The 22,556-nt window shown below is 41.4% G+C and overlaps 1 protein-coding gene across 1 annotated transcript in view; it reads right to left on the reverse strand.

The window, feature by feature from the left end:
- dntt (deoxynucleotidyltransferase, terminal) overlaps positions 1 to 22,556 on the reverse strand; it is a 272,267-nt gene that overhangs the window by 123,990 nt on the left and 125,721 nt on the right. Inside the window, exons 9-10 of the mRNA XM_061745490.1 lie at positions 6,224 to 6,472; positions 4,176 to 4,259 (exon numbers count right to left, since the gene is read on the reverse strand). Coding sequence (XP_061601474.1) covers positions 4,176 to 4,259; positions 6,224 to 6,472 — 333 coding nt within the window. The remainder of the gene's footprint in view (positions 1 to 4,175; positions 4,260 to 6,223; positions 6,473 to 22,556) is intronic.

Consider the following 22,556-nt stretch of genomic DNA (forward strand, 5'->3'; position numbering starts at 1 on the left):
AGCCATTTTGCCACGCCCATTAATGCAAACCATTAAATATCAAATTTATCACCAGGCCTGGCTTGCATGCCAAATTTGGTGCCTTTTGGGGAACTATCAAATATGGACCAATCAGGTGAAGGGGGGGTGCGCTTGTTGGCGTCTAGCGTCGCCACGGTAACACTTTTGAAAGAGAAAAGTAATGCGTGTAGTCGCAGGATGGAGACGCACATTTTGATGTATAACACATCTGGGTTCACGATACGGTTCGGGCTGAATTAACTCTCGAAGGAATGGCATATATTGCCCCAAAATTACGCAATTAATTCAGAATGTTCAAAATGGCCGACTTCCTGTTCGGTTTCGGCCATGGCGCCAAGAGACTTTTCTTTTAGTTGCGACATGATACAGGTGTGTACCGATTTTCATTCATGTACGTCAAACCGTATTATGGGGCTTGAGGCACAAAGTTTTTTCTGTCGAACCAATCAGATGAAGGGTGGCCGCGCTTTTTGGCGTCTAGCGTCGCCACGGTAACGCTTTTGAAAGAGAAAAGTAATGCGTGTAGTCGCAGGATGGAGACGCACATTTTGATGTATAACACACTTGGGGGCACGTTACGGTTCGGGCTGAATTAACTTTCGAAGGAATGGCATAAATTTCGCCAAAATGACATGACTAATTCAAAATGGCCGACATCCTGTTCGGTTTCGGGCATGACCCCAAGAGACTTTTGTTTAAGTTGTCCCATGATACAGGTGTGTACCGATTTTCGTGCATGTACGTCAAACCGTATCGTGGGGCTTGAAGCACAAAGTTTTCAAGGGGGCGCTGTTGAGCCATTTTGCCACGCCCATTAATGCAAACCTTTAAATATCAAATTTTTCGCCAGGCCTGACTAGGGTGCAAAATTTGGTGACTTTTTGGGCATGTTAAGGGGGGCAAAAAGGCCTTCACTTTGTCAGGAAAATAATAATAATAATAATAATAATAATAATAAAAATTCCTGCAAATACAATAGGGCCTTCGCACTGAAGGTGCTCGGGCCCTAAAAATAATACTGAAGTGATGCTCTGAGAGGAAATCCAGGAGAATAAAATATCAGGCAAAGAATTTGACCACCCAGGGAGATGGCAACGATGATGATTTGGGGAAACTAAAAAACAGAAACCCGAGGAGCATATTCAGTCCGGAGGGAGGTGATGACTAACATCACACAGGTACGTCATTATCATTACGTCAAACCATGTGTGAAACAAAGATGAGAAGCAAAAATTAAACAGACACACAAATGACACTTCTGTAGAATAACATAGGAGCTACATACGTATGAGAAGAAAAAAGCCAAATACTGTAAAACAAAAACAAAAACAGAAAGCATCCAAAAAGCCAAACATTGAAGTTAAGACTAAAAGAAAGGAGAAAATAATTAACCCTTGTACTGTCTTTGGGTCAAAATGACCTAATTCTGCTACCTACCTTCCTTCCTTCCTTCCTTCATTCTTTTTTCCCTTCCTTCCTTTCTTCCTTCCTTCTTTCCGTCCTTCCTTCCTTCTTTTCTCCGTTCGTACATTCTTTCCTTGTTTTTCTCCTTTACTTCCTTCATTCTTTTTTCCCTTCCTTCCTTCTTTCCTCCCTTCTTTCCATCCTTCCTTCTTTTTTCTCTTCCTTCCTTCTTTCCTTCCTTCCTTCCTTCTTTCTTTCCTTCTTTTCTCCCTTCCTTCCTTCCTTCCTTCCTTCTTTCCTCCCTTATTTCCTTCCTTCCTTATTTTCTCCCTTCCTTCCTTCTTTCCTCCCGTCTTTCCTTCCTTCCTTCTTTTCTCCCTTCCTTCCTTCTTTCCTCCCTTCTTCCATTCCTCCTTCCTTGACCCGAAGACAGCACAAGGGTTAAAACTTTTAAAGGACCAAAAAAGGATGTTAATCCTAAAGCAAAGACAATGAAAAAGGTACATAGACGATGACAGTGATTGCTGTCTGTCATGCAGAAGATTTATTGAAGCCGACTTGGCAACCCCGCTAACTCCCAGTGCTGCAACCAAAAAAAAGAAGAAAATGTGCCAGGATAATCTGTATAGATCATGTGGTACTAAGGTTCACTGGTACTGAGACATGAATTCAATATTTCACTACTGCAGCGGTGAAACGAACAGATTTCCTGACAGGCCTGCGCTGGGAACTCTCACTTTTCTAAAGACTCAGTCTGAATTATCACTCCGTTGATATTTGTGCTGATTTTTTTCAGCTCATTTTTCCTGACCTTGCTCTCTTTCCTCCCTTTTAAGACTTGTCAGATAACGGAGAATACGATGATATGATGACAGCTCTAGGTTCAGGCTCTGGTCATGTCAGGCGTTGACTACTGTAAAGTTGATCTGCCTTCCTGCTACTCCGTTAAACCTCTGCAGATCATCCAAACAATCACCCAAACGGCTCCTGCCTACCTTCACTCCTTCATCCAGAGCTCGTGGTAGTAGTAGTAGTAGTAGTAGTATACTAAGGTTTCTTTTTTTCAGACAAAGTTCCGACTTCTTTACCTTCCGTTCTGACAGTTTCGGCGGTTCTCCCGCCTTCCTCAGTGTGTCACGTGATTATCAGCTGTTTTTACTATGAGGGTGTGGCCAACCTGCCAGGTTTGACAGGTCGGCCACGCCCCCCGCTGGTTGGCCACGCCCCCCGCTGTCCTCCCGCCGCTCCAAGATGCTGGTCCATGTGTGAGAGAGCATGTACGCTCCCTCATCCCTGTTCATCGTGTGTTGTCCTTGTTTCCTTATTTCTATGGCCTCCAAAATCCAGCGCTGGTGTCCGTTATCCTCGGTGCGTGTCTGTTATCCTCGGTGCGTGTCCGTTATCCTCGGTGCGTGTCCGTTATCCTCGGTGCGTGTCCGTTTTCCTCGGTGCGTGTCCGTTTTCCTCGGTGCGTGTCTGTTATCCTCGGTGCGTGTCCGTTATCCTCGGTGCGTGTCCGTTATCCTCGGTGCGTGTCCGTTATCCTCGGTGCGTGTCTGTTATCCTCGGTGCGTGTCCGTTATCCTCGGTGCATGTCTGTTTTCCTCGGTGCGTGTCCGTTATCCTCGGTGCGTGTCTGTTATCCTCGTGCGTGTCTGTTATCCTTGGTGCGTGTCCGTTATCCTCGGTGCGTGTCCGTTATCCTCGGTGCGTGTCCGTTATCCTCGGTGCGTGTCCGTTATCCTCGGTGCGTGTCCGTTATCCTCGGTGCGTGTCCGTTATCCTCGTGCGTGTCTGTTATCCTCGGTGCGTGTCCGTTATCCTCGGTGCGTGTCCGTTATCCTCGGTGCGTGTCCGTTATCCTCGGTGCGTGTCTGTTATCCTCGGTGCGTGTCCGTTATCCTCGGTGCGTGTCTGTTATCCTCGGTGCGTGTCTGTTTTCCTCGGTGCGTGTCTGTTTTCCACGGTGCGTGTCTGTTTTCCTCAGTGCGGATAACTCTGGCTTTGTCCCAGTTCATAATATGGTTTTCCCTTTTACAGTGGTCTGTTATGGCTGACTTGTGGGTCTCTTTTCGCAAAGGAATTTCGCAAAACATTTGATTTCAGTTGACCCAAATCTAGACAACGTTGAGTTTCACAACTTGTGAGAACCAGAATCCTTCAAACAAAGAAAAAAAAATTAAGTTCAAGTTAGTTCAAATACTGAAAGACATCCCTTCTATTTAATATTTTGTCTTTTCTGGGCCAAGAGACCCACAAGTCAGCCATAACGGACCATTGCAAAAGGAAAAACCATATCATGAACTGGTACAAAGCCAGGGTCATCCACACAGAGGACAAAAGACACCAGCGCTGGATTTTGGAGGCCATAGAAATAAGGAAACAAGGACAACACACGATGAACAGGGATGAGGGAGCGTACATGCTCTCTCACATGGACCAGCATCTTGGAGCGGCGGGAGGACAGTGGGGGGCGTGTCCGACCTGTCAAACCTGGCAGGTCGGCCACGCCCTCATAGTAAAAACAGCTGATAAGGAAGTTGTCACTTCCCATCACGTGACACTCTGAGGAAGGCGGGAGAACCGCCCAAACTGTCAGATGGAAGGTAAGAAGTTGGAACTTTGTCTGGAAAAAAGAAACCTTAGTATATCTATCTGAAGACATAATGAACACAATACAAGTAGTAGTAGTAGTAGTAGTAGTAGTAGTAGCAGCAGCTACTAGATCTGCATCTGCAGTCACACTTTACCTTGGTCTTGTCAAACAAGGCGTGGTTGTCCAGCAGCATCCCCCGCTCTAATCGAGCAAACCTTCTTAAGTCTCTCTCAAACTGCTGTGAAAGACACAATCAATAATGTGGAATCAATAATCTGCTTCAGTTGTCTGTTTTATGGATTGGGGGGAAATTGTGCGGTCTGAAGGTACATTGTCTTTGTTAGGGCACCTATTCCTCTTCACTCTCATTAGCGAGATTACTTTCGGGTAGCAGACCTTATGGATGTTTAATCTTGGTTTAAGCATCTAAAATTTATAGAATGTCTGTATAAAAGGTGTTTAACATTAATTTGTAATTTAAAGAAGAAAAAAAGACTTTTTACAATTTTCTTTCCAGCTATTCTGATATTTGGCTCAGACAATATTTTATTACACACTAAATGGCCAAGTAAGGACAGACTATTGAATACAACGGCTACAGATATATTTCTCTTCTGTCTATTCAGACCTTCACTATTTCACTGTCATTTAGGGCCAATCCCAATGTTCACCCTACTTTCTACCACCAGCCCTAAAAATGAAGCCACAGGCGTAGGGTCCTTGTAATCTTCCCTAGGGATTGGGAACCACTTGCTACGTCACTGCGTGGTTTACGTTCGGGTACGTAAGCGACTGCGTAGTTACGTTTGCACAAACGTCACACCATATCAGGAAGCCCAGATAAAAGCTGTTTTAATTTCAGCTGTAGCGCTGTTAATATGCCACTTTATTAAGTTTTAATATTTTTTCAGGCGTAAAAGTAACCGTTAAGATCCCCAACCTGGGCTCAGTTTATCCAAATAACGCCTGTTAAGAAATTTGCTCCGATGTTTTCAGGATGAGAAGAGCCGCCGGCGATTTATGGTTCCGCGTTAAATCGAGGCCGTAGCCTACGGCGTAGGGTACGCGGCGACGCGCACCGTACGCCGTAGGCTCTGCGTTGGTGTAACGCGGAACCATAAATCAGCCTTTATTCTGGCGAGATCTGAAGATACAACGCAACAACGAGTAAGCGAGTGATTATGTACATTCACTGAGTGAATATTATGAAAGTAAAATATATATTTCTCGCTAGAAATGTAATCAAAACGCATTTTTATGCAGAAACTAACTCAAAATATTGATTTTATTCACTAAAAATTAGAAATGTCCGCCATGTTTTTTTGTTTGATTCAGTCTGCAAATGATGACGTAAAGCATTCTGGGAAATTTTGTCTAGCCCTCCGTCGCAAAGTCAGAATCTGAAATCCCTCGCTGTGAATGGCTAGATCAGCGGTCGGCAACCCAAAATGTTTTAGAGCCAGATTGGACCAAAAACACAAAAAACGAATATGTCTGGAGCCGCAAAAAACGAAAAGTCTTGTATAAGCCTTAAAATGAAGGCAACACATGCTTCATTTTTCTATAATAGTTAGAACTGGAAGATTTTTTTTTTCATTATGCACTTTGAGAAAATAGTCAATGTCTAGAAAAAAGTCGAAATGTCTAGAAAAAAGTCAAAATATCGAGAAAAATGTCGAAATATTGAGAAAAAAGTCGAAATGTCGAGAAAAAAGTCAAAATGTTGAGAAAAAAGTCAAAATGTTGAGAAAAAAGTCGAAATGTTGATGAAATAGTCGAAATGTCTAGAAAAAAGTCAAAATATCGAGAAAAAAGTCGAAATGTCGAGATTAATGTTGAAGTACAATCTCGAGAAAAAAGTCGAAATGTTGAGAAAAAAGTCAAAATTTCCAGAGAGAAAGAAAAGAAGAAAAAAAGAGAAAAAAGGAAACAAAAAAGAAAAAAAAGGTCTAACATTTTGAAAAAGCTCCAGGAGCCACTAGGGCGGCGCTAAAGAGCCGCATGACGCTCTAGAGCAACGGGTTGCCAACCCCTGGGTTAGATTCATACACACTAGCCCTCGTTATGTTCACTAGCCCTAAATGCAAAGAGGAATTGGGACACCACTATCCTCACGGGAACGCGCAAAATTTAGGGGTAGGACTGAAAAGTAGGATGAGGGGGGGATTGGGACAGGGCCTTAGTCCTTGTACTTCCTCGTACCCTGGATCCAGTCCAGCCGAGAAGAGCGAAGGCGTAACGGTCCATCGGCGGCGACACCAGGTCCACGCGTACAGCTCTCCAGCCCCGACTGTCTCCCTCGTCGCTGTGGAGACCTCCGTCCACGTGTCTGCCCTCCAGCCGCAAGATCAGGAAACACTTGGCAAAGTGGTCCATAGCCTCAAACCTGTGGCTCGGAAGCTTCGACATGTCAAAGGTGGAGGCCTGATGGTCGCAGAAGAGAAGAATGCCCTGACGAAGAGAAGAAAACAGAACTTTGTCATAGATCAGGGGTCGGCAAACCGTGGCTCTAGGGCCTCTTTAGTGTTGCCCTAGTGGCTCCTGGAGCTTTTTCAAAAATGTTTGACCTTTTTTTTCCCTTTTTTCTTCTTTTTTTCTCTTTTTCTTCTTTTTTTTCTTCTTTTCTTTCTTTCTCGAAATTTTGACTTTTTTCTCGACATTTTTACTTTTTTCTCGACATTACGACTTTTTTCTCAATATTTCGACTTTTTTCTCTAGATTGTACTTCAACATTGATCTCGACATTTCAACTTTTTTCTCGACATTTCGACTATTTCATCGACATTTCGAGTTTTTTCTCGACATTTCGACTTTTTTCTCGAGATTGTACTTGAACATTAATCTCGACATTTCGACTTTTTTCTCGATATTTCGACTTTTTTCTCAACATTTGGACTTTTTTCCCAAGATTGTACTTCAACATTGATCTCGACATTTCTACTTTTTTCTCAACATTTTTACTTTTTTCTCGATATTTCGACTTTTTTCTCGACATTTCGACTTTTTTCTCAAAGTGCATAATGAAAAAAACAATCTTCCCCCAGTTGTAACTAATATAAAAACATGCAGCATGTGTTGTCTTCATTTTAAGGCTGATACAAGACTTTTTATTTTTTGCGGCTCCAGACATATATGTTTTTGGTCCAATATGGCTCTTTCAACATTTTGGGTTGCCGACCCCTGAACTAGACCAACACTAGACACTTTTATGTTATACGTAACACCCCCTTTATACATACAGTACATACATACAAACATACATACATGCATACACATATTTACATATAGTGTTGTTTTTATCAGCCTGTTTCAATTTTAGTTTTAGTCTAGTCTTTGGGTCCAGCTATCATTTTAATTTTAATTAGTTTTAGTCACGTTCATTCTCCTTTTAGTCGTGTCAAGTTTCAGTCGACTAAAAGTCTGAGCATTTTAGTCTTATTTTAGTCAGAATTGTCCAGGACCATTTTAGTCTAGTTTTAGTTAAAGATTGTATTTAGCCAAACCCATTTTACAATTCAAACATGGTTATCTTATTATTAGGGCCCGAGCACTTACAGTGCGAAGGCCCTATTGTATCTGTAGGAATTTTTTCTTTATTCTCGTTTTTCTGACGAAAGGAGGGCCTTTTTGCCCCCCTAAACGTGCCCCAAAAGTCACCAAATTTTGCACGCAAGCAAGGCCTGGCAAAATATTTTGATATTTCATGGTTTGCATTAATAGGCGTGGCAAAATGGCTCAACAGCGCCCCCTAGAAAACTTTGTGCCTCAAGACCCAGAATACGGTTTGACGTACATGCACGTAAATCGGTAAACACCTGTATCATGGCGCAACTTAAAGAAAAGTCTCTTGGCACCATGGCCGAAACAGAACAGGAAGTCGGCCATTTTGAATTAATCGTGTAATTTTGCCGCAATTTTTGCCATTCCTTCGGCAGTTAATACGGCCCGAACCGTAACGTGCACCCAGGTGTGTTATACATACAAAATGTGCGTCTCCATCCTGCGACGATGCGCATTACTTTTCTCAATCAAAAGCGTTACTATGGCGACGCTAGACGCCAAAAAGCGCACCCCCACTTAATCTGGTTGGTCCATATTTGATAGTTTCTGCCATAATTTTTGAATGGTGTGACATAGAGACTCGTGGGTGGTGTCATCTGACTCGGTTTTGGGTCCTTGACCTTCATTGGCCTTAATTAGCCCCGCCCCTTTCTCTGATTTGTCGATATTTGATAGATCCTATTTTCTGCCATAACTTTTGAATGGTATGACATACAGAGTCGTGGGTGGTGTCATCTGACTCGGTTTTGGGTACTTCACCTTCATTGGCATGAATTATCCCCGCCCCTTCTTCTGATTGCTTGATATGTGATAGCTCCAATTTTCTGCAATAACTTTTGAATGGTTTGACATAAAGACTCGTGGGTGGTGTCATCTGACTTGGTTTTGAGTCCTTGAACATAATTGCTGCAAATTAGCCCCGCTCCTTCATCTGATTGGTCGATATCTGATAGTTCCTACTTTCTGCCATAACTTTTGAATGGTTTGGTATAGAGAGTCGTGGGTGGTGTCATCCGCTAAATGTCCAGGCCTGAAGAATCTACATGCAAGTCATACAAGCTTCCACTGCAGCACACCTGAACGTCCACAAGGGTGCGAGGGCCCGTTCATTGCTGCTTGCAGCTTTAATTATATTATTGTTACCTTATAGACTCAAGAATACATTCATTCCAGATACAGAAGACTCTAATTTGAGTTTACAACATATTTATTTTTCCGCATTTCCCCCTGTCTTTTTCTATTTCGACGACACATTCAGTTTTCTTTTCCACGTCTATGTAGGAAAGTGGATCCAAAGATCGTCTCTTCTTCTTATACCAGCCCTAGAGAAGATATATATATATATATATATATATATATATATATATATATATATATATATATATTTATAATTGACGACGATATTTAGTCATAATTTTCGTTTGACGAAAGCAACTTTATGTACATAAATGTTTATCAATATCTCTATTTCTGTTTCACAACATTGTGTAGACATTTGATTTTTTGTCCAAAGCTATGCAATACATGTTTTACATGGCTCTTGGAAAACACCTTGAAGGAGTAACTCCACGGCTCACAGAGCCTGTTGTTGTCATCAATAGAATGCTCAGACAGATGTAGAGATTGGCCTACTGGTGGTATCAGGTTATACCAGTCAGCGTTTCCCAGGCTGCACCACGGGGAGTTTTCTGTGTCCACAGCCTGGTAGACTCTCAACAATAACAAACATTTGAGATTTCAAATGACTCAAAGAAGAAGAAGAACAACTAGAAAATTTCAGGAAATGTTTACATGGGCATGCCCTACTGCCCATTCGTCCCCTCTTGCTGCTTTGGTTTGGGGCTGCAGTGGTTGTGTAGTGGTTGTGTTTAAGGTTGTGTTGTGGTTGTGTAGAGGTTGTGTAGTGGTTGTGTTTAAGGTTGTGTAGTGGTTGTGTTTAAGGTTGTGTTGTGGTTGTGTAGAGGTTGTGTAGTGGTTGTGTTTAAGGTTGTGTAGAGGTTGTGTAGTGGTTGTGTTTAAGGTTGTGTAGAGGTTGTGTTTAAGGTTGTGTAGTGGTTGTGTAGTGGTTGTGTTTAAGGTTGTGTAGTGGTTGTGTAGTGGTTGTGTTTAAGGTTGTGTAGAGGTTGTGTAGTGGTTGTGTAGTGGTTGTGTTTAAGGTTGTGTTGTGGTTGTGTAGAGGTTGTGTTTAAGGTTGTGTAGTGGTTGTGTAGTGGTTGTGTAGTGGTTGTGTTTAAGGTTGTGTAGAGGTTGTGTAGTGGTTGTGTAGTGGTTGTGTTTAAGGTTGTGTAGTGGTTGTGTAGTGGCTGTGTTTAAGGTTGTGTTGTGGTTGTGTAGAGGTTGTGTTTAAGGTTGTGTAGTGGTTGTGTTTAAGGTTGTGTAGAGGTTGTGTAGTGGTTGTGTTTAAGGTTGTGTAGTGGTTGTGTAGTGGTTGTGTTTAAGGTTGTGTAGAGGTTGTGTAGTGGTTGTGTTTAAGGTTATGTAGTGGTTGTGTAGTGGTTGTGTTTAAGGTTGTGTTGTGGTTGTGTAGAGGTTGTGTAGTGGTTGTGTTTAAGGTTGTGTAGTGGTTGTGTAGTGGTTGTGTAGTGGTTGTGTTTAAGGTTGTGTTGTGGTTGTGTTTAAGGTTGTGTAGAGGTTGTGTAGTGGTTGTGTTTAAGGTTGTGTAGAGGTTGTGTTTAAGGTTGTGTAGTGGTTGTGTAGTGGTTGTGTTTAAGGTTGTGTAGAGGTTGTGTAGAGGTTGTGTAGTGGTTGTGTTGTGGTTGTGTTGTGGTTGTGTAGAGGTTGTGTAGTGGTTGTGTTTAAGGTTGTGTAGTGGTTGTGTAGTGGTTGTGTAGTGGTTGTGTTTAAGGTTGTGTAGTGGTTGTGTAGTGGTTGTGTAGAGGTTGTGTAGTGGTTGTGTAGTGGTTGTGTTTAAGGTTGTGTAGTGGTTGTGTAGAGGTTGTGTAGAGGTTGTGTAGTGGTTGTGTAGAGGTTGTGTAGTGGTTGTGTTTAAGGTTGTGTAGAGGTTGTGTAGTGGTTGTGTTTAAGGTTGTGTAGAGGTTGTGTAGTGGTTGTGTTTAAGGTTGTGTAGTGGTTGTGTAGTGGTTGTGTAGTGGTTGTGTAGTGGTTGTGTTTAAGGTTGTGTAGAGGTTGTGTAGTGGTTGTGTAGTGGTTGTGTTTAAGGTTGTGTAGAGGTTGTGTAGTGGTTGTGTAGTGGTTGTGTTTAAGGTTGTGTAGAGGTTGTGTAGTGGTTGTGTAGTGGTTGTGTTTAAGGTTGTGTAGAGGTTGTGTAGTGGTTGTGTAGAGGTTGTGTAGTGGTTGTGTTTAAGGTTGTGTAGAGGTTGTGTAGTGGTTGTGTTTAAGGTTGTGTAGAGGTTGTGTAGTGGTTGTGTTTAAGGTTGTGTAGTGGTTGTGTAGTGGTTGTGTAGAGGTTGTGTAGAGGTTGTGTAGTGGTTGTGTAGAGGTTGTGTAGTGGTTGTGTTTAAGGTTGTGTAGAGGTTGTGTAGTGGTTGTGTTTAAGGTTGTGTAGAGGTTGTGTAGTGGTTGTGTAGTGGTTGTGTTTAAGGTTGTGTAGTGGTTGTGTAGAGGTTGTGTAGTGGTTGTGTAGAGGTTGTGTAGTGGTTGTGTAGAGGTTGTGTAGTGGTTGTGTTTAAGGTTGTGTAGAGGTTGTGTAGTGGTTGTGTAGTGGTTGTGTAGAGGTTGTGTAGTGGTTGTGTTTAAGGTTGTGTAGAGGTTGTGTAGTGGTTGTGTTTAAGGTTGTGTAGAGGTTGTGTAGTGGTTGTGTAGTGGTTGTGTTTAAGGTTGTGTAGAGGTTGTGTAGTGGTTGTGTTTAAGGTTGTGTAGTGGTTGTGTAGAGGTTGTGTAGTGGTTGTGTAGAGGTTGTGTAGTGGTTGTGTAGAGGTTGTGTAGTGGTTGTGTTTAAGGTTGTGTAGAGGTTGTGTAGTGGTTGTGTAGTGGTTGTGTAGAGGTTGTGTAGTGGTTGTGTTTAAGGTTGTGTAGAGGTTGTGTAGTGGTTGTGTTTAAGGTTGTGTAGAGGTTGTGTAGTGGTTGTGTAGTGGTTGTGTTTAAGGTTGTGTAGAGGTTGTGTAGTGGTTGTGTAGAGGTTGTGTAGTGGTTGTGTAGAGGTTGTGTAGTGGTTGTGTTTAAGGTTGTGTAGTGGTTGTGTAGGGGTTGTGTAGTGGTTATGTAGTGGTTGTGTTTAAGGTTGTGTAGTGGTTGTGTAGTGGTTGTGTAGTGGTTGTGTTCGGGGTGGTTCTATGTCAGCTTGAGGTGTTTATGGTTGTATTGCATTCATTCCTGTGCTCCCCGCAAGGGGTGTGGTTTAGGGTTGTTAATAAACCACAGCTCCAGCTTCAGGGTTGTGTGGTTTAGGGTGATTAATAATGTCCAAGAAGTAGTTTAGGGTTGTTAATAAACCTTTAAAGGTTGTTGATAAACCTTTGGGGATGGGGCCATTTGGCATGGATTTTGACATAAAATTTCCTTAAATCACAGCTTCATGAAATTTGAATATGTTCAAGTCCACAGCGTGCCGAGTCAGGGAACATTTGTACGATGTCTCTACGATAACCTGTTGCCTAGCAACAAGCGTCTAAAGTCAAATGGAATTCTTTTTTTTAAAGAAAGTTGTATATCGCAAAAACCGTAATAATTAGCATGATAAGGTTGTACGGTCCTTTAGTGCCAATCGGGCCGAGTGTTTGTAAATTTGAACAATGTCTCTACGATAAAGTTTGGCCGAGCAATAAGCGTCCGAATGTTCGCCTTTTTTTTTTTTTGCTTTTTGGCATCTAGCGTTGCCACGGTAACACTTTTGACTGAGAAAAGTAATGCCCATCAAGGCACAATGGAGACGCATCCAACGATGTATGCCATGCATGGTGCACGTTGCGGTTCGGGCCGTATTAACGGACGAAAAAAGCGTGCGGAATAATAAGAAAAGGGAAACCTTTTCTGTATACTATTATATTGCCTTCATTTTCATGTTTTTCCTCGTTTTTTCGGGCGTGTTTTATTCTTTAGGGATTTTTTTTTCCACATCATGCTGTACACCCGCTGGTGCCCTGGGGGATTTTTGCGACTTTAGCTTGTTAGCAAAATGCTAGCAACATTGCCCTTTGGGCAATTCTGGACCATTGCAATATGGTCATGCCACTACTTGGCATGCCCATAATAAGAAGAAGAAGCAGCAATAGCTTTCCCAACTCTTGGAAAGGTTGATTTCTCCAACTTTGCAACCAGAAATCAGTTCCGCCTCTGACATCTCGGGTAAATAATTTAGCATGGGAAAGCCAAGTAACTCTACTCTCATCTGGCTCTGCAATGTCACATTAGGGAGTACAGATCCATCTGAAAAGTGCACGAGGTTCTACTGAAAGATTGGGATGAAAACTGTCAGTGTAGCAATAAGAGAAAATAACAATTTTCCTGCCTGAATCCACAAGACAACCGTCTCAGTTGATGAATACCAAACGATCCCTGTATTTGACAGCCGGCACAACTTTAGGACCGTTTGCTCTGCTTCTCGTTAAGCACTATAGCTCTGAAGGTTATACAGCGACGTGGTTCTGTCAGTAACTTGACTGTTTTCTTAGAAAAACGGCTATTGTTTTCCCATCAGCATGAGCCAGACACTTCATGGTCTTGGAGATAAAAGGTAAAGTAAGTAAACGCCTGCAGGTACTGAATGTGGCTGAGTCAAGGTTAGGATTATTCTACAGAAAAAAAAAAAGGTTTGCATTCGCAAGCAGTAAGGAAGAAGAAAAGGTTGCTGTGGTTCAGGGACGATTCGATCCCGTCATCCTGACTTGAAACTCCGTGCAATTCCTGGTAATACAGTAGGTTCTTTGGTTGTCACACACATAAAAAAATGATGAATGTACAATAGCTACAATAGCAGAAAGTAGGAACTATCAAATTTGGACCAATCAGATGAAGGGGGGTGGGGGCGCTTTTTGTAGTCTAGCGTCACCACGGTAACGCTTCTGACTGAGTAAAGTAATGCCCATCGTTGCAGGATGGAGACGCACATTTTGATGTATAACACACCTGGGTGCACGTTACGGTTCGGGCCGTATTAACTGCCAAAGAAATGGCATAAATTGCGCCAGAATTACACGATTAATTCAAAATGGCCGACTTCCTGTTCGGTTTCGGCCATGACGGCAAGAGACTTTTGTTTAAGTTGCGACATGATACAGGTGTGTAGCGATTTTCGTGCATGTACGTCAAACCGTGGGGCTTGAGGCACAAAGTTTTCTAGGGGGCGCTGTTGAGCCATTAGGCCATGCCCATTAATGCAAACCATGAAATATCAAATTTTTCACCAGGCCTGGCTTGGTGCAAAATTTGGTGACTTTTGGGGCACGTTTAGGGGGAAAAAAGGCCCTCCTTTCGTCAGAGGGAAAACAACGAGGATAACATCTCCTACAGATACAATAGGGCCTTCGCACTGTAAGTGCTCGGGCCCTAAAAAGCACAAGTTGTTAAAAAGTAAGGGCAGTAGATCCAGCAGGTACATCTCATTCTTACAATGGCAAGAATTACGTTCTATTCGGTCAAAACATACAAAGACCGGGTCAAATACAGGATTACAAAAGTAATCTGTAACAATTCGTACAGTGAATTAAACCAGTTTAACAACTCTATGCCACAATGCCTGTTTCCAGGTCTTATCTCACACAAGAAGAGCAAACTCTTAAGTGGGTAAAGAAAGTTTAAGGGAACATATACGTCCCCACTGTCATATCTGATGCGGAAGGAGCATTTAGGGAGATTTGGACAGTGGTATAACAGGGCAGCGAATAATGTGCAACATGTGGACGGACTTGAAGTCAGTCTGACATGTTTAAGAAAGAAAGAGAGTGGAGTGCGGTCTGAAACACATTTCCTGTAGTCTCACTCCATATATAATGAAAACCTCTGACAAGCAGGATGTCAGGGAGTTGAAAAGAGAAAAGGGTAGAGGGTCACTGATGTGGAAAAAAATGCAATGAAAAGGGAAAGTGAAATCAAGTGGTTGAAGTAGTTTTAGATAATAAAGAGTTAAACCTCAAAGAGGAAGTGAGACATAGTTGAATGAGGGCAAAGTGGGAGGGGAAAGAGGAAGGGAAAAGACAGAAAGTCCACGACTTTATTTCCTCGGGGTCTTAGCCTGGTTTATTATGCGTCTCCCTGGATGCAGGAGTGTTAGAGTGATTAAGATTACAAATTGTCAATTTAATTCCAGTGCCCTGCGTAATTGCTGGCATCCCGCTCTCCTCTCACTGGCCGTAAATCTGCTTCACTCTCCTTAAAGAGCAATAATTGGGGCAGCAAGTCCAGCGTGCGGCCAATCTGCCTGTCCGGCTGATGAGTGAGGTTAATCACAAAACATTAAACACATTGTCAGCAAAGTGCAAATCGTCACTATTGAACGGTTCGGCACCGGCCAGGTCAGCAGACGAGGACGGCGTCTCTCAGATCCAGCGTAATGTGGGTTAGGAAATTTAAAATTAACATGTGGGGAACAGTTCTCAAAGAAACCACCCAGCTCCTTTTTACTGCAACCATGTAACAGGCAACGATTGGGAAGAAAAAAAAAATACATACCGTATTTTCTGGCCCATAAGCTGCACCTGCATATAAGCCGAATCCGCTCTATTTAAAAAAAAATATATGCAAGCCGCAGATATTTATGTTGTTAGATTAGATATTTACTACATGTACAGAACAATTTTGAACTGTAAATGATGTACATGTTTGTACCTAAATAGATCATTTCCTACACTGCAAAAACTCAAAATCTTAACGAGAATATTTGTCTTATTTCTAGTTAAAACGTCTCATTTTTAGTAAAAAAAAATCTCATTACACTTAAAACAAGACTCATCGCTGGAAAAAACAACAATTTTCACCTGTTTGAACTAGATTTTCACTTGTAATGAGAAGATAAATCTTGTCCCACTGGCAGATTTTCCTACTTATTTCAAGTGAAAATTTACTTGAAACTGAAAATTATTTTTCTGGTAATGACTCTTGTTTTAAGTGTAATGAGAGTTTTTGACAAAAAATTAGACATTTTAACTCGAAATAAGACAAATATTCCTGGTAAGATTTTGAGTTTTTGCAGTGTAACAGTGTCTTTTAACACGGCAGCAACTTTGCTGATTAAAACGGGACAGAACCAAGAGAAAATAACCGGTATTTATTTATCTATTTATCTGTTTGAAATCTGCTTCTACTTCTATCTGCTAAAGAAGAAGTAGAGTATTCTTCTTTGCATTTATTTTGTCTTAGTTTTGATTCTAATTCCGGTTAGAGCGCCCCGAGCGGTGGAAGAAAAATCCACAGAATAGCCGCACCTTTGTATAAGCTGCATGGTTCAAAACCTATGAAAAAAGTAGCGGATTATAGTCCAGAAAATATGGTATATACGTATATACGGTATATACGGTTTTAAATGTAATGTCAGTGATATGCTTTGTTTGAAATACCACAGTGATAGAGTACAAAAGCTCCCTTTACAACCTCCTCTTCACAGCCCTGTTCACAGCAGCTGGCTTTCGTGATGGAGATGGGTGGAGATTAACTGAAGAAGCTGCATCATTCTACTCGGATCTGGGTCCTGCAACGTCCCGGTACCTGTCAGACCCAAGGGACTAAAATCGAAGTGGCAAGCGCTGCATTTGGGTTTGTGGTCACTTCACACACTCAAATATTTGCTCTCAAGCCCAGAAAAAGGCTGAGTGAAGAAATATACAGTTTACTGGTTAAAATCCTCTTTACATGCTGTGATAAAACCTTAAGCAAGAGGTGTAGTCTTTGGGTCCAGCTATCATTTTAGTTTTTATTAGTTTTAGTCACATTCATTCTCCTTTTAGTCGTGTCAAGTTTCAGTCGACTAAAAGTCTGAGCATTTTAGTCTTATTTTAGTCAGAATTGTCCATTTTAGTCCAGTTTAGTCTAGACGACACAATGTTTTTTCTTTTCCACGTCTATGTAGGAAAGTGTATCCAAAGATGGTTCTTCTTCTTCTCCAGGCCCAGAGCAGATCCCTGCGTTTCTCTATGTAACTTTGTTTTTAACTGACGTTAACTAGTGCTCTGCGTTAACGGCATCAGCCTCTAACTCTGCAGCTGCATCTTCTGGATCTGATTCCCCGCTGCAGCGACTGGGATTGAGGACTAACGTCACCCAGCAGAACTAAACCAGAGAAACTACTGAAAACATGGAGCTTAAGGGTCTTTGGTAGAACATTTCATCTCATTTTGGTAAATGAAAATGAAGACAAATTTTAGCAGAGTTTTTATTTTGTAATCTACATTTTAGTCTGGTTTTTATTCCTCTACGATATTGCATTATATATTTAACTAGAACATTTCCTCGCAGAAATTTCGAGAGTGCCACGGGGGGCTGCTGCCCATTTGTGTACATTGCTGCATTTTTCAGCAATAAAGGTGAAGGACTCAAAACTAAATCCGATGACATCACCCACGACTCTCTATGTCAAACCGTTCAAAAGTTATAGCATTAACTGTGGGTTTTTTACTGTGTGTGTGTGTGTGTATGTGTGTGTGCATGGGGGGGGTATTTAATATATTATATATATATATATATATATATATATATATATATATATATATATATATATATATATATATATATATATATATATATATATATATATATATATATATACACCATGAACTGGTTCCCAGGTGAGGCTGCAGGACTGGGGTTCGGCTAAGGTCAAAGGTCAGGGGTCAGATTTCACAGAATTCTTTGAGGCGTCTACATTTTACAGGTTAAAGTATATGAAGGCTTTAGTGACTGAGTCATGTGACCAGTTCTGGCTCAGGCAATGGCCGTTTCTCAATATGCGTTCTTGTCCGTTCTTGTGTACTTGTGTACTTGTGAAACGTCATCAGTCGCCGCCCAAGTACTGTCCCAATACACAAGTTCGCATTTCGCCAAGAACGGATAAAATTCCCGGAAGTGTTCTTGACACGCCCCTTTTACCGAGGATGCATCGCTCGGTAACTTGTGTGAACTTCTCAACACAAGTATCCCAGCATGCATTTCGGCAGTCGGCGAACAGCAGGGAACCAGCGGACAAAAGCTGTAAGTTGTTTACAATTTTCGTATGCTATTTCATTACTTAATTCACTTCTGAATTCACTTTACGCCATATATCATCTGTGTAGATTTCAAATATCGGCAGTTTTACGAAAATTGATGGCGATTCAAACATTTGCTCCTACATTTTCGGAGTTGAGAAGCTCCATAAAGGGGCTCGCCTGCAGGCAGCGCCTGCGGGGAGAGCTCGCTCTTCAGTCGGCCAGTCCAACGCTCACACACCCGTCTCCTTTTCCCCACAGTTACATGATGGCAGAAAGCAGGCAGACCCACAACTGTAAGATATGTTTTTATTACTATTCGTAACACTGTTATTCTGTCATTACATTGATTTCTGAGAGTAACTTTAAGTAACGTTAGTTGCAGAACACGAGTCGTAGAAAAAAAAATCAGGGGGGACGGTGGATTTTATCATATGGGGACAGATAATTTGTGCTGATTACAAATAATATAATATATTACAAATAATAGACCAAAACAGCTGCAGAAATACTGCAGGAATGACATAGCAGCAGTTAAATGCAGCCGTCTGTAAGCTAGAGAACAAGATTTTTTTGCTTGTAATGAGAAGATAAATCTTGTCCCACTGACAGATTTTTCTACTTATTTCAAGGGAAAATTTACTTAAAACAGATGAAAATTGTCAAATAAGTTATTTTTCTGGTGTTATTTTTCTGGTGATGATTCTGAATGTTGAAATAGCAGTAAAACCACATTCATTGATGAAATGAAAAGGAAAGGGGGGATGATTTTGACCGTTTTTATTTCAGGGGGGGATGCCATCCTCCCTCAACTCGAGTACTGGTTAGTTGTACTCGGCCTAGGGTTATAGTTAACTTCAGGTGAGGCGTCAAAGCTTATAATGGTGGTCAGAGCAAAGAATTCTTCTGAAAATGACATCTGTTACATAGAACACTTTTTGACTTAACTTGGAGACAGACATTCAATTTGGCATGATTCTTTATAACTAAAATAGCTGGTGATTAATAGAGGCATTTTTTCAATTTTCATTGCCATTGTATGAGATATGTAAAAAATAAATAAAAGTTAGTAGCAATATAATAATAATTTTTCATTAATCAACAAAACAAATTGATAACTTTTCATCATAGATAATTCAGCTAATATAATGATTGTAATAACTAATTTAACAGTGTTCATTGGACATTTAACTATATGCACAATATTTTTGAATTAGTCAACAAAACAATATTTATAACAATTTAACATCACAGATCCTGGATGTCTCCTGTCAGCAGATAGAGATTGTGCAGCAAGCAGCATGCAGCAATCACTTTGGGGGCAAATAAAGGCCGGATCTCCAAAGCCCGGAGGAAGATGGCTCTCCAGCGGGTTTTGAGCATCCCAGAGGTTCCGCTCAGTCACGTTCCTGGCCTTGGCATGGTGCCTGTTGAATCTGCTTCAACTTGGCCTGTTGATTAAAATACAGTTAACATAAAATACATGTAGTGTTTCAAATGGATAGATAGAAACTTCAGTGTTCCCGAGGGAAATCCAGAAATGCAAATGCAAAGTAACAACTGTAATAAATAATATTGTAATATTTATTCTGTGTTTTTTCTTACTTGCTACAGGAAGGCGGTATGGGGTCATGAGGGTCACAGGGTGCTGCAGGCAAGGGTACCCCCGTCTCCAAGGAGGAAGCAGCAGCTGGTGGGTAGAGGGACTCCTTCTACAACTCCTTCACACCGAAGGGAAGAGCTTGCAGTTCAAACAGCACTTCTTTTGTGGTTCAGCAGGTGCGAGGATTCTGACATGGCACCATCTATGGCACCAGCCGCACAGCAGCCCCCACCTCCTCCATCTCTCCTGCCCCACCTCTTCCATCTCTCCTGGCTTGGGGAAATGGATGGCCATCATCTCCTCCACTACACTGTGGACTATCCTGCCAACTGTGGCTCTGGGTATGGTGAAGAGTCTGCTGACACTCTGTATGAGGTGCCACATGCCAGCCAGTACAGACAGACAGACACCTCCATGTCATGGCTCCATCCATGTGGCTGTTGCCGAGGCAACATCTGGACCAGCACGTTGATGGATCTCTGGAGTCTAAAATCTGGTTTCAGGTCGGCCTCAGAGAAGAATGTGCAGAGGATCGGCACATGGTTGTTAATCTGCACGTACCTCCGAGGATTTTGATCCTGTTTAAAAAAAAAAAAAAAGAAATGTATATATTTAATATCTATTCCACTTATTTATTAATTATCAATTAACATCCCAATATTCATTTATTTATTTGTCTTTAACTGTTTACTGTGTTTGTTCATGATTATTTCACCTACAGTAGATGTATTTAATATTATGTAATGTAAATGTCTCATTAAACGTTATGTATCATGTATTCCTATTGCTTCTATTATAAAACTTCCAATTTCTCTGGTTATTTATATTTCATTTAAAATATGTACAGATGTATAAAGACAAATATTTTAGTCCAGACACATTTGCAGATAAAACCAATCTGATGTCTTAAGTTATCTTTATAAGATAATAACTTACATAGCCAGAGACGAGGGCTAATATTGCACGATTTCACCATAAGGTGGTGCTGGGGCATCAACACTATCAAATGTCAGATGTCAAGTTGGATTGAAGGTTGGAAATGTATGAATGAAAGGGGTGGATCTAAAGCATCACTACACAGTTCGGGGAGGATCCTGTTAATCAGGTTTCATACCTTAATATTTCTAAACCGTATCATAAACATTTCGTTAACTTTAATAATCATGGAAAACAAAGTGCTGCTTTAGGGAAACTTTGTGAGATAACTTACAAAGCCAGAGACTAACGCTAGGATAGCGCAACGTCTTTCCAGAGTCCTCCTCCTCCTGGCTCTTCTCAGCTCCAGACTCCTCCTCAGCTCAGCAGCCTCCTCTTCTGCTCCCAGTGAAGCTGCCGACGGCCACGATAGCTGATATGGTTGCCGCTCCATATTTGCCAACAATGCAATTCAATATGCTCTCTAAATACTATTAAATAACGGGATCCACAAACGATAACCTTTACCGGGTCCCCCCCCCCCCCCCCGCCGTTGCGTCGTGATGTGCAGAAAATTCTTGGCTCGTGAGACTTAAAAGCACTTAAACTAAACAAATTAGAATAAATAACATGTACTATTAAAGGATATTGTTGCTGCTTTATTAAAAATAGGCATTACATTGTTAGAATACACTTGTGGCAGCCTACATCAGCGTTTTATTTATGTATGTATGTATGTATATATATATATATATATATATGTATGTATATATATATATATACGTGTGTGTGTGTGTGTGTGTGTGTGTGTGTGTGTGTGTGTGTGTGTGTGTGTGTGTGTGTGTGTGTGTGTATTATATATAATGTGTACATATCGCAAAACCAACCATTATTTTGGATGATAAAGCCCAGCTAGGAGGCTGCCTCGGGTATTGCGCAATACCAGCAAGAACGCATCGTCTCAAACTGTTCGTGTGCTTGTGTTCTTGCGAGTTCATTCTTCCAAGAACGACTAGCAAGAACGTACTCTCCAAGAACACAAGTCTATACTTGTGTTCTTGGACATTGAGAAAGGCCCAATGACTCAGCAGCTGACTTCTGGTTGCCCCGGCAACAAGAACCTCCACTTCAGAACCTTCCGGTTTGGCTGTGAGAAAAACCCAGATTTTGGCTTCTGACAAGCTCTCTAATAACTCAGATTTGTGATCAAATCGTAGCTCATAGCAGAAAAACTAAAACATTGTGAGAGACACAGAAACCGGCAGATTCTGACAATCTTAATTTTATTCAGATATTCCTTAAAATTAGTGAATAAGCTCAGTGCGAAGACAGAGTGAGATTCTTTTGAAGAAAAGGTGTGATTACATTACAGCCAATGGGGACGGAGACAGGTATTCGTGCCGCTTTAGCCTTCCCCGTTTAAATTTTGTGCATACCCCGCCTGTCAAAGTCACATTTTATGAATCCCAACACCTATGTGTACATTCTGACCAAAAATTATTGGTTCTCCTTTTTAAGGTTTGGCCGTGAACTCGAGTTACAAATAAAAATTAAGGTTATTTTTTTACTGTTTCTGCCACTCTAGAAACCGACAAAATAGATTTGACAAAAAAGTGATTTCCAGTCCTCGCTTGAGTGCTCATATCTTGAAAAGTGTAGATATTAGGAAAAAACAGTTTGAGGTTTGGAGAGAGAAGAGAAGTTTTCCTCCGTTTTGAAGTTTGAATGACATTTCTACGTGCAAGTATGAGAAAGTTAGGTGACTCAGAAAAAAGGTGAATTTTGGCTTTTTTTTTTTACTTTTTCCCATCCTGTTTGAATGTTTTTTTTTGGACGTTTCTTCTGGAATAACTTTTGGTAAAATGGGAATTTCAACACCAAAAGTCATAGCACACTATGCGCCAGAGGCACTCCTCCTCCATTGCTATGGCATAGCTATGGAGGAGGCGTGCCTCTTGGCGCAGCCGTGGCACTAATAAGACAAATATTATTATTAATTATCGTTATCGTCACCTGACCAGCATTTTCGCTGCGTCTCGTCTCGTTTTCCTCAGGTGATAAAGGTTCGTTGACGACGATATTTAGTCATAATTTTCGGTGGCAAAAACAACTTTATGTAAGACTAATATGAAATGTATCCGTCTGCTGCGGTGGTTTGGGGTGTCGTAGAGAACCCGCCAGACCAGGGGAAGTGATGCGCTGCCCTTCCTGCTGATCGACTGACCAGTGTTGTAGGCAAACTGTCCGTATCAAAGACAACCACAGGCAAAAAACAACCTGGATGCTGCAAGAGGTAACACTACAGTTAATATTGGTGCAACATTCCCACGATGGCAGCAGTTCAGGGAGCACAAGGGACATGTGCTGGAGTAAGTTCATTACA

This window comes from Cololabis saira, chromosome 17, assembly GCF_033807715.1.
Source record: "Cololabis saira isolate AMF1-May2022 chromosome 17, fColSai1.1, whole genome shotgun sequence".
Taxonomy (NCBI): Eukaryota; Metazoa; Chordata; class Actinopteri; order Beloniformes; family Belonidae; genus Cololabis; species Cololabis saira.